Source organism: Apiospora phragmitis, assembly GCF_038363925.1.
Source record: "Apiospora phragmitis strain CBS 135458 chromosome Unknown utg000010l:1.0-9815664.0:1.0-9183399.0, whole genome shotgun sequence".
In the NCBI taxonomy this organism is placed as follows: domain Eukaryota; kingdom Fungi; phylum Ascomycota; class Sordariomycetes; order Amphisphaeriales; family Apiosporaceae; genus Apiospora; species Apiospora phragmitis.
In genome coordinates this window covers 8,369,712-8,381,803 of record NW_027117409.1, presented here as the reverse complement: position 1 = coordinate 8,381,803, position 12,092 = coordinate 8,369,712, and the positions used below count along the sequence as shown (strand labels likewise).

Here is a 12,092-nt window from a genome sequence, read left to right as displayed (position 1 = left end):
CCGTTTCTGATGGGGAGAGAAGAGAGAGGGAGAAGGGGGCGTGCGGTTCATGATTCGGTTGCGTATCCTTAGCCATCCTGACCATACGTATGTAGCCCAAACTTTCGGTCCGGGTTCAGTTGTTCAGTTCAGGTCCTCAGTTTCCCCACCTTTTCCCACAGCCCTCTCTCAGACTCCACCGGACACTTGAAAGCTCGCTGGGCAGGTACTTTAATCTTGTCAGGATTATCTCAGCGCGAGCCTGCACTGGAGGCAGGTAGGCACCTGCTTTACGGTACGTGCTCAAAAAGGAGACCTGGCGATAAAGGAGAAGTCTTGGGAAGGAACTCAACAGTCATACATTTGATGTATCTCGTGTCCTAGATTGTGTGCGTGTGTCCATTACACACATTGCATAGTAGATGTATATAGTAGTGATTTACATTTGATATACTCAGGCGTGATTATGTATATCGAGTTGTTGTCATTGTGTGGTGGTATGGTAATTATTGCATATTACGGTGCTGGGACTTGTGGAATGGCGAAACCCCTCCAAGATTGAAACGGTTCGCTCACTGGACGGTAGGCAGTGGTACTGCACTGCTACACGAGCATAGAATTACCGCTCGAGACGCCCAATGTTTTGCACCGGATAGGCAAGGAACGGCTCCCGGAAAACAAAACATCGAGATAAGATAGGGTTTATGGGTACTGGACATTTCAAATTTAATTTTCCCTGGCTCATCGTTTCGAATGATTTCAAGTTCCAAGGAGGTAATGTGGATTATAAACTATAAGGAGCGGGCGAGATCGTGATTCGATTCGACTCCCTCCATCCTATGCAGGTATAATAAGGTGAATAAGGTACAGCAGTGATCGAGACCATTCGATTCGATTAACAGTCATGCTGTGCCTGGCGACAGGACCAATTACATACTTGCTCGTAGGCCTACCCATTGTGATCCGGATAATTATCCTACCTAGGTGTTACACGTATAGTTGGTGTTGTGATTGGACAGTGGCCAGAGCTGCACACAAGGGCAGGGCATATCACGGTCTCGCCTTTGACCTAGTTGTTATTAATGCTCGCACATTCTTGGAGACAAGACTTTGAACTTGGCCCGGAACGGAGAATAACATTAAAGCAATGAACGAATGGGCTGGCCGGGAAAGGACAAGCTAGGTTCATTCGTTTCTTGACTACATAGTCATGTCGGCGATTCATATTACCGAGGCTGGCTTTCGCACGAGAAGGGACCCGGGGAAAGTTACCTACACAGTAGACATGCGTGTATCTTGGCTTTGCAGTGGTTTCCTAATGCATCATGCACTCGGTCAATGTCGTGATAGGCGAGAGAAAGTGCTCTTCCGCTTTTCGGGACGCCAGCTCACCTTTTCTCCTCACGGGCATATTGACTTTGTTGATTCACCTATCTGCCCAATCTGTATCTCCCTTCCTGCTTCTAGCACTTTCTATATCAGCTGAGTGTCTCGCCTAATCGCGGTTAGCCCAGATACGTGAGCAACCACACAATGTCGGGCGCCATAAGCCAGAGACAAGTCGTAGCGATGGCTGGCGATGCAATGCGATGCGATGCCGCCAGACCTTGCCAGATGCGAGCAATTGCTTAGCGATACCACGCCTTCCTCTAGTGGCTGTGATTGGTGGGCGCTTGAAATAAATAGTAGGGGGTCGAACTAGGGGGCGGCTGGGCGTGAAATGAACAATGGGATGGGGAGGCCCCGCACTAGAGATTCCGGCACTGTTATTTGATAAGGGCAAAGCTGGCTTGCTGGTCGGAACATCAGCCTTTTTTGTTTTACCCATCTTCCCTGGTCGAATATATTGGCTCTGCCTTCCCATGTTTGATCAGCGACGATAGTGTGAAGACATCTGCCCTGGGTACTCTGGGGAACGATGAGCCTTAGATGATATGATCGCGAAAGAAAAGCTCAAAATTTGTTTGTACGAGTTTCTTGCAACCGCCCAAGAAACTCCGATCGGGGTATCGGCCACACTGCCATACTGCTGCTACCAGTACGTACAGGATGGGCTCAGAAACCGACCATGGGAAACCCTGTCCATGCCACGGGTGACGCTGATCTTCACCCACCATGCCAGTCAGCAACCCAGGACAACAAAAAAAGTTCTGGGAATGAACTGCACAAGATTCAACAGCAAAATCAAAACACTCCGACCAGGCCTTCCTTTCACGGATAACCAATTCCTACATACGTCGAGCGTCGTAACGCGCATAGATCTAGCTCCGTATCACGATACCGCGACAATGTGTACTCGCAGGTAGGTAGTGCGCGCAATCTACGTCGGTACATCCGATTCAGGTCAAAAGATCACGACTAGGATACTTGAATCTCAAGGAGGGTAGTGCGGCTTTCAGATGCAACTTCAAGAACTTGGTGCAACAGTATATCTCCACATTTCGGAGGTCGAGTCGTTACAAGCAGTGGAGCGTCCTCAGCAATCAGCTGGCAATTCCGGGGCCGGGCATGGCATGGGACCTGAATGATCGCCGCTATCGTGACTGAGCTTCTTCAGAGCTCTGATAATTTGGAAACACGGAACGGGATGAACGATTAATGTGTCTTCATGGGGACTGTCGTGGCTCACATTGACCCGAACTTATTTATGAGGCCCGGTAATAAGTGTGATCTAGAACTGCCAAACCGGAATCGGTCATCTCGGATACCACTACGTCTGGACAAACCAGCTCTCACTCTGCAGGTGCAACGAGGCCAGGGTTGGAAGAGATCAGCAAGCGGATTTGACTCTTTGGGACGCAGGTACTATTTCAACGTGGCCTGGTGCTCTCTCTCAGGTGTCCGAACTTTTGATCTTGCATGGGAAACTAGACCCATGATCCATCCAGCCATCCCCCTCCAGTGCTATCGCGGGCCACGGATGTGCTTTACCCACTAACCTAGTTACCTGCCATCCCGGAAGGCCATCAAACTGTTGTTGGCCATGCTCCAGTTTACATGTGTGTGCGAGCAATGACTTTTGTCAGAAACCGAATAGACCAGTCTTGAGGCAGAAAAACAACGCAGGCAGCAAGCGTGCTTACTTCCATGTTCTTGGCTTGGCTTCGGCATCCGACGTTTGAGGGAAAGCAAAGAAGCAGAAACAAAGGCCAGGCAGGAACCAGGGCTGGTAAATCCAAAAGCAAAGCTTACAGATAATGTCCTGAGCTATTGATACATGACCTTGAGTGGATGACGGCTAGTGTGGTAAGTAAGCTGAATACGGACATGGCATGTACGACTTCACACCACTTGGAGGTTCAATAATGGCATCCTTCTCTAGACAGTAGTCAGTCATGGGGCTTTCCAACAATTTTCTATTCTAAAATTGAGGGGGAGGATGCATCTAGGCCTCGGTAGGGTTGAAGCTGCCCACGGGGTCTGTCGCGGCACTCAACTCCTATCGAGTAATAATTACACTCGTCGTGGGCTTCGCACTAAGTATCCGTTTTTGGACCGTTGGAAAAACTTGAAAAACTCTAATCGTATCCTCCGTAGTAATCGCAGTGATTAATAGTGGAATTCAAAACCCATAGGGTTGTCTCGGTACGGAGTACGCTGAATTAGAACTGGAACACCCGCTATGTAAAAAGGATAAGACCGCCGTTCGCTGCCACTTTGTTGACAGTCGGGTGATCCCGCAGCCAAGGTGCTGATCCGATACTACATGTAGATACTTGGGAGAGTATAGCGAGCATGTAGCCTATTACGAGGCCCAAGCCATACCTTAAAAGCCTCCCGAACCTACACTACGTAGACATTGGGGCACTGCCTGACCGCCCTCGCATACTGACGATGCTGCAGCCATTTCCCAGTATACCAGCTGTATACTACTACCTACCTGCCTTTTTAGATTTCGGCGCTTGCAGGCAAAGACGAGATCGCGATCGTAGATCCAGATTATTGTGGGCTAGATAAATGGAATCTCGCGACCACCGTTAGTGACGGTAGGAACTAGTGAAGGTGAAGCTCCGTCCAAGGATAATATCACATACTATGTAATAATAAGTAGTCATAAGACCAGTTCAGTCATTATGTAGTCGAGGCCGCGGCTGGCCAAGACTTTTGGATCAAGTGACACACACTCTCCCTCACTCTCTCCACCACGCCTGGAACTTGGATTCGACTCGTCACCACACAGTACATACGAGCGGAAAACACTTCCTACCGTAATTATCCTTGGCACCTTGGCTGTAAGTGTGCATGTACTGTATGTACAGCTGTTCCATCATCAAGCTGCTTGCTTTCTCATGTTTTAGAGTCAGTAGCGAGCAAGCCTCCCGATCGACCGAGACAGCCGGAATGTCACTAAACCTTTCCCAGTCCAGTTGACAGCCTGTCATGACTGACCCTGTCTCATTGGCATCTCGAATATTATTCACAGCCAGTACGTGTATGGAGCCAATGAGTCTCGCCGGCCAGCCGACTCTGTCTGACCAGTCTGTACTTACCCCTCCACCGTCGCGCACAGAACGGTCTGGTCGCGTGTATTCGGATACATAGCAGTGAGCAGTGTTCGGTTCCTGACAGCGACACCAGAAATAGTCGAAGGATCAGCGTTGGCCCAATCTGCTACCCGCTCAATCCGTTTTTATCGTTCGTCGGTGTCCGGGCGCATTTATTAGCCTAACCAAAGAGTCGGGAAAAGAAAACCTATGAAACGCACACCTCGGTATGCTATTTGTCAGTTCTGTCTGTACCTGTTTTACATGCACCAAGTACTTTTTTTCTTCTTCGATATCATGTAGAGCAAGGTATGTAGGCAGGGTTCTAGGTCGTAGAATTAAACGGGTCAACCTCACCTCAACATAGCTGCACCTATGTTGAGGTTGACCAGGGGGATCAGGTAGGATTAAATAAAGTAAGCGCGCGCACATGGCATGGTGGTGGTGGTGTTGTTGGTGTTGGTGATACGCTGACTGCTTCTACTGCAGCAAGGCAAAGTCCGATCTTGGCCCACCATCGCGAGTTGCCTGTCTCTTTTTGGCTGCTTTCCCAGTACTACAGTAGATCTTCCCAATACACATCCTACCACAGATCTCGGGGCCTTTGTTGGGCGTGCTGAGCTGACAGGCTTGGCCGACCTGGCCTTCGGGACCTTCGGAGAGTTCATGTCGTTCGAGGCGCTGCCTGCAGGTACACACGTTTGGTCGGACGACGACCCCTACTCGCTCTCCCACCATCGCGAGATTACCATGCGCCCCCATCCAGTATTGAATGGTAAAGTTGCGCCAACTCCCATGTGAGAATCCCACACACCTACCCTTTCATTGCTCGAAAAGTGCACTATCTATATTTTGCGATCTGATCTTCTTTGCCATGTATCCCGCGATCTGTTTGGCTCTAACCAAATGGCTAGGCCAGTGTAGATAAGCGATAAACATGGCTGCTATCAATAACACTACGGACTACTTCGTATGTATCAAAGCGTTCATGCAGCAGTGAATAGTCTCATGCTCTGTTACTCCCCACTCCGCTCCCGCCATGTCCGTTACGGATTTCATTTCGACTACGACGGGTTTGAGGGCTTTCTCGTGTGACTCACGATCACCTCACCGTTATTCTCGCGGTGGGTCTTCACCAAAGTAGGCCCCAAAACCAATTTCCCCTCAATGACGTTGCTCTCTTCCCATAGCAGAAGAAAAAAAGTAACCTGTATTTCGGGCTTGCTTCTTCGCGGTGCGGCGCTGTCCGGATAGATGAAATAGCGCAAGAGACTATTCCCCCTCGTCCTAGCAAGGTCTACCTTACCTCAGGAGTAGGGAGAACTGAGGTACACGTCAGTTACGTTCTACGCCTGAAATTATTAGTGATTGCACTTGTCGTTTCTCGTCTCCCTAATCCGGTGTCGTCATAACGCCTGATGAATTATTGATGTGTTGCAGAGAGGCTCCATCCATTCGCACCCACAATCGAGAGGATCCTCCCCCTTTGACGCGGCCGCGTACGGTTGCAACCCATACCCGGTGCCTGCCACGCGTGCGAAGCCAGTTCCCATCGGGGGACCCATCCAACGGTATGAACGCTGTTTCGAAATGCGGTCGATAGCTTCTTTCGCAGGGGTGGAAACCAAATCACTGTACCTGACTGAGCAGAAGGCTGGGATGGCGGAAATCAAGCCAGCCGCTTGAATCGTTAGCATGGAAGAGTGCACGATGTTTTCGTGCAGCATTGCAGCCCCGCACACCTTCCTGTATGTATCTTTGCTTCTAGTCTGGTTGATATGTCCCTCATTCCGACCAGCATCGTCTACTCTGATTGAAACGACCTAACAAAGCAGAATCGCGTGCAGCCTTGGACAATGTAACATGCTTACATGTACACAACGTGTAAAGTTAGGAGGTAGTGGGTAGGAAGGTAGTTGATTCAATTGTACATAAAACAACTGGGTCGAACAACAACCTACCCCTGCAACATTGTCGCATACGATACGGAGTAACGTAGAAACAAAAACCACGGGCGAGCGAAGCGGTGCGAGCAATCAATCAATAGATTCCCCAACTGCCGAAATCATCCCTACCCACCCATGAGCACACCACCTACCCACAAACATCCCACAATCTTCCGCCTCGGGACAAGTCCGCCCAGCCGTCTGCGATACGGATTCCCCCTTCCGTCGTAATAGGAGGCGCCTGCCGCCAATCATCCATCCATCCGAAGCGGAGTGCATATCGTTCTACTACATAGTACGGGGGGACTGAAAGGAAAGATACATACACTCCAGCCAGTACAAAGTCCAACCAACGAGAAAATAAAGGGGGCAGGAAGAAGAAGAAAAGGAGAAGAGAAACGGGGTCCTCAACGAAATAAGAAGACCAAAAAAATAGGGGAAAGGCAGCGCACACCGCCCGCCATACTGGAATGGACGCCTACAAACGTGCTGGCCGCGGCGGCGCGGGCAACTACTACAGCCCGCAGCAGATCGAGGAGGCGACCAAGGGAGCAGGCAAAGGGGACCTCGAGGCCCAGAAGCTCGCCGCCGCCTGCGACGACCCACCCCCCTCCGACCCCGCCGCCGCGCCGCCGTCGGTCTCCTCGCCTCCTCCCCTCCTCCGCCGGTGGATATGCGCGATCGGGCCGGGGCGGCGCCGGGAACTTCGTGACCGCGGCCGAGGCCGACCAACACCAGCGAGCCGAGCAGCAGCTCCAGCTCCACCACCAGCAAACCACCAACTCCCCTCCCCCCGCCCGGCGTCGTCGTCGCGGGCAGCCTCCTACGCCAACGCCCACGCCCCACCGCCGTCACAGCCATCGCAGCAGCAGGTACGGTACTCGGGCCGCGGCGGGGGGGGCAACTGGACGCAGGACCTGGCCCAGGAGGAGTACGACGAAGAACAGAAGCGGCGGCGCCAGGCCGCGCTCGACGCCAAAGTGTTCAATGACGTAAAGACCATTCTCGCGGAACCCCCGAAGGCCTACCAGCTGCATCCGGCAGGCCAGGTGGGCAGGGGCCGGGTCGGGGTAGCCGGCCAAGGGGGCGGCGGCGATGTGGACGGGGCAGATATTTGAGTAATGTATTTAAGTAGTCGGAGAGAAGAGGTTGTTTTTACGGAGTTATGAGACGGGGAATGGGGCGATAACCAAAGGGCTACACAGCCATGATCCTCTATAAATATACATACATAACCACCTATAGCAATACATACTACCTAAGAGGCGCGGGTATGATCTGCTTAGGTTGATTTGAAAGAAAGGCATGGGAAAGGGATAAGTACAAGGCAGGACCCCTTTACATATGAGTAGAGCAAGCGGTTTATTCATAGACCAAAAACACCCCTTTTCTATTATACTTTTTTTTCGATGTCCCACCCAGCCTAGAACAAGCGAGAGGGGCAGTTTTCGGATAACGCACATCATTGCAATTACTACATTGCGGCAGGAACTAGGGGCGAGCCGGTGGAAGGTTACGCATCCAAAAGGAATGCCTTCGGGGCCGCTGCTGCCAGTTGGGAGAGGCAAGCATTCGGGACCCCCATACCACGGGCACATGCCCCGATGCACGTACCGGTCAAGGTGGACAGCGCCGCGATGGCTGCTGGTACGAAGTCGCCTTCTCAGCCCCGATCTTTCAATGTAGTATTTCACCATGGACACTGCAACGGGATTGAGCGTGTTATTCACTCAACATGGTGTATCATCGCAGGGAAATCAAGCGTCCATGAATTTTGGTTCCCAGAAGGGTAGCCCACCAACGCCTTTGACACATGCCCGGAAAGAAACGAAAGCAGAAACCGCAGTAAACGCCATAGTGAATGAATAATACCGTCATTCTTGGCCGCCAGTCCTCCACATTCCCGTGCGAAATCATAAGCACCCCCAGTTTCTTTGACCAATAACATCCGGTCCGGAACGAACGCTCTATTCGGAATCGATATCCATTCCATTGTCTGTGGCCTCCTCCTCCACTCCACCGTCGATGCGAACCTTCTGGCGTATTTTCTCTTTGCCAAAGGCCTTGTTGGTCTTGGCGGGCAAGACATTCTCCTCCTCGAGTCGGTTGATCTCTTGTTGGGCCAGGCCCTGCTCGATAGCGAGGCGACGCTTTTCGCTGCCGCGCATGCGGGGCAACAGGTGAGAGTGCGTCTGTACGAGCTTGCGGTCGTTGGCCAACTCGCGCGCCCTCTTTCCGGCCATGCGCTTCCTGTAGAAGACCCTCTCGCGTTTGCTTCGGATCTCGCTGATACGCGACATAGCCTGCATCGTCTTCTGCCAGAGCTCGCGGTTGTAGCGAACAGGCACATTGCGGCGTGCGGCGAATCTGTATGATTGGTAAGACTTGTCAGTATTGGGTCTTGACACAGAAGGCCACCACCTCTGAACGTGACCTGTAATTGGGTTGGTGTTTGCATACTGTAGTGTAGAGTCGACCGTCATCTCCTTGCCCGCCGCCTTTCTGTAGGCCTTCGTCCACTGCAATTTACGGGGGTTGCGCTTCATCTTGAAGTTCTTGTGGCATTTTGCTGGGAGGTAGGTGTCAGTATGAAGGCAGCCAGCATGTTGAGCCAGGTCAAAGCCCGGCGGATGTTCGAAGACCATCTTCGAGGACAAATGAGGTAGGATTACTTACAGCGACAGAACCTGAACTGTTTGGCGTCGTTTCGAATAAAGGTGATACCCTTGCCTGTAGTTCATCCATGGGTTAGCGACCATTTTCGGGGAACGAAGCCGGACTGAAGCGCTCGAGGAGGCAATTCGGAGGTGTATTACTTGGGTAGGCAGGCCTTGAGCAAAAGTGACACGTCTCGACCCTGATGAAGAGTAGTTAGTAAATGATTCTTCAAAAGGGATTGGGATTTCTGCCGGTTTGCATACCTCATGATTACGATTGACCACGATCTGTGGTTTTGCCGTAAACTGGTGTGATAGTTGCGATTGGGATCTTGGAGTTGCAGTAGTCACGATTGGGAGCCGCCCCTCGAACTTTTTTGTTGCAATCCATAGATAAGAAACGAGCGGTGACTTATTATGGGGCCTGGGAGGTCTTATCGCAGGTCTTGATTGGCCGGGAGGAAAAGTCTGGGAGAGGCTGACTTTTGACAGGGGTCGTCCCCGGGGCTCGGGGCCGCCGTGCAAACCGTCATTTGATCAAAACTTGAACACCGGCGGCGACTATTTTGCGACAGCAAGTATCTCACCATTCGCCTGCCCAATACCTAAGAAGGCCCTCTCTCCCTGTTCCCGTCGAGATTCCGTACAGTTCATTCCTCATACAAATCAAATACCAAAAACCATCATGGCTTCTATGCTTGCCCTCGGAGGTGGCGTCGCTGTCGCGGCTTTTCTGGTACGTGCAAACTGCCGTCGTCGCTTTGGAACCGACTGAGCGACTACCTTGGACTAACGTGCGCCATTCCAGGGACGTGCAGGACTTGTCGCATGGAGGCGATCTCGAGGTGGTGTTGGGGCTATGGGCAAGGCTTTCTACAAGGGCGGCTTTGAGTCTCGGATGACGAAGCGGGAGGCATCCTTGATTCTATCTCTCAAGTAAGGCTGATCTCTGTCGGTGAAAAAGCCTGATAACCACAAACTAACTCGGTGTAGCGAACGTGCCGTGACAAAAGAGAAGGTCCGAAAAGCCCACCGAACCCTCATGCTGCTCAACCACCCTGATAGAGGAGGCAGTCCTTACCTGGCCACCAAGGTCAACGAAGCTAAGGAGTTTCTCGAGAAGAACCCCTAATGTCGATTAGAGCGACACATGTATAGAAATAATGTACAAAATCACCACGGCATGTACGAAGCGACGGCGTTTGGGAATCGATTTTGGGACATTTTCGGCAGGCGGCCATCGCATTTGGTTGGTTCGGGGTCCGTATTCTATGGAATACAACCACGGACAGCCCTTCAAGGGCTTATCTCTCCTCTGATCCGAGTTGACATAGAAAAAGCAAAACATCGCAATCACTAATACCCCCCCAACGCTCCCGAAAATCTAGTGAATTGGCACACGCCCACGCCCTTTACCACCACTGGGCCTGCGGGCTTGAGTTCGATACCGAAGGGGCTTGTCGTGCTGGTCCTGGTTAGAAGGCTCTTCGTAATGAAAGCTGCGAGTCAGTTACTTACGGTCTTCAGGTTCCCGTGATCTGGAATATGAACCACCATCTTGATCCTCACCGTCGGTCCACTCTGCTTCGCTGTAGTACGTCAGTATTGAGTCTCATCCCTCATCTAGCGTAGGACCCTACCTTGGGATTTCTCGAGGGTCTTCCTTGGTCGAGACGATCTCTGGATATCCTGTCTTTCTTAGCACGGCCATATTAATCATCGCTCTGAGAGTATGCATCGCGTCATTCCCAGCATTGTGGAAATTGCGGCCCGGAATTCCTAGCTCGTTGCACATGACTGCCAACTTGCGGACCTTGGGATCTCTCTGAACACGCTGGAACATGCCCTTGGTGTCCACTTCGTCGAGAAAGAGAGGGGATCTCCAGAGGTTGAACCCGATGCCCTTGAGGTAATTCATGTCGGAAGCAATATCATGCCCAACCAGAACAAGTGGACTCTCGTCATTATAACCGTTTCCGATAATGGCTTCGATTCTCCTGACGACGTCCTTCCGAGGAACAATTTCGCTGTCACTAAAAAGATGTTAGAATGTAAGTATTGGTATGAATGAATATTGCAGGTAAGAAACTTACCCCGAAGTCGAAATATTCAGGACAACCCTGGACAAAGCGACGGTTTACCAGATGAGCTACTTCTCGTATGCGAAGGTGGTGCGCCTGGATCTTGCCGAACCAGTCCTTCCCGCCTTCACCTGGAGGCAGTTCAACTATATCCTGAGTATCAAGTATAGCGATGCCAACCTCTGTGACGTTCTTGTTATTGAACTCATCAGCTTCCACGTCTATGCATACAAACCGAACAGCCTTCTCAATTTTAAAGGGCGGTGGCATCGACATGTTCCACCACTTATCTGTTCCAAACCGCAGTCAATTATAGCAAATCCTCTCGCGGATAAGGGATCTTTTACCTTGACCGACTGCATACGCAGTACGGGTACGCAGACCAAGATAACGCTGCACGCGCTTTGTAGTTTGACCGAAACTCTTTTGCTTTGCAACGGTCTTGGCTCGCTGAACTGCGGGATCCTTCTTAGGTTTGGGCGTCTTGACGGATTCATAGATCTTGTCCATTTCGTCCTTGAAGAAAGTCAAAGCTGTAGGTTGGAGATTGATATAGTTGAAGCTGGACTGGGCGAGTTTGCTCTTCAATGTATTATATGCATCTTGGCTTTCTGCTTTACCAGCAAACTGCGGGCGAGGGCAACCAAGAAATCGGAGGTTGAATTTCTCTTGCTCCTTCCCACTGGGTATTGTGAGGAGAGTGCGAAGTTCTCGATTCGCACATTGAAGGAATTCCTCGAAGTCAGCAGTAGACCCCAGCAATAGCGGCTCCCGACGGGACGAGGGATCGTAAATGTAGAACCTAACAAGGACAAGGCAGGTGAGTATAGTATAACAGTAGAAAGCAAGTAAGACAACCTACATGTCCCAGCCTTCATCCTGGAAGAGACGATTATCGAAGAACTGTTGCACCTAATAGCCAAGTTAGGGCTTTGTCATCATGAT

At 51.2% G+C, this 12,092-nt stretch overlaps 3 protein-coding genes across 3 annotated transcripts; 2 read left to right on the top strand and 1 right to left on the bottom strand.

Annotated features, from left to right (window-relative positions):
- Positions 1 to 6,879: 6,879 nt before the first annotated feature.
- PG994_012316 (uncharacterized protein) lies at positions 6,880 to 7,527 on the top strand (the record flags this gene model as incomplete). Its single annotated transcript, XM_066863725.1, has 1 exon — positions 6,880 to 7,527. The coding sequence occupies one exon, from the start codon at positions 6,880 to 6,882 to the stop codon at positions 7,525 to 7,527; it is 648 nt and encodes a 215-aa protein (XP_066712835.1).
- An 849-nt stretch (positions 7,528 to 8,376) lies between these two features.
- Positions 8,377 to 9,054, bottom strand: PG994_012315 (ribosome biogenesis protein RLP24; the record flags this gene model as incomplete). The annotated part of the gene is made up of 1 exon (XM_066863724.1): positions 8,377 to 9,054. One exon carries the CDS (start codon positions 9,052 to 9,054, stop codon positions 8,377 to 8,379), a length of 678 nt encoding a protein of 225 aa, XP_066712834.1.
- A 697-nt stretch (positions 9,055 to 9,751) lies between these two features.
- PG994_012314 (mitochondrial import inner membrane translocase subunit TIM14) lies at positions 9,752 to 10,198 on the top strand (the record flags this gene model as incomplete). Its single annotated transcript, XM_066863723.1, has 3 exons — positions 9,752 to 9,802; positions 9,875 to 10,002; positions 10,060 to 10,198. 3 exons carry the CDS (start codon positions 9,752 to 9,754, stop codon positions 10,196 to 10,198), a joined length of 318 nt encoding a protein of 105 aa, XP_066712833.1.
- Between the last annotated feature and the right edge of the window lie 1,894 nt (positions 10,199 to 12,092).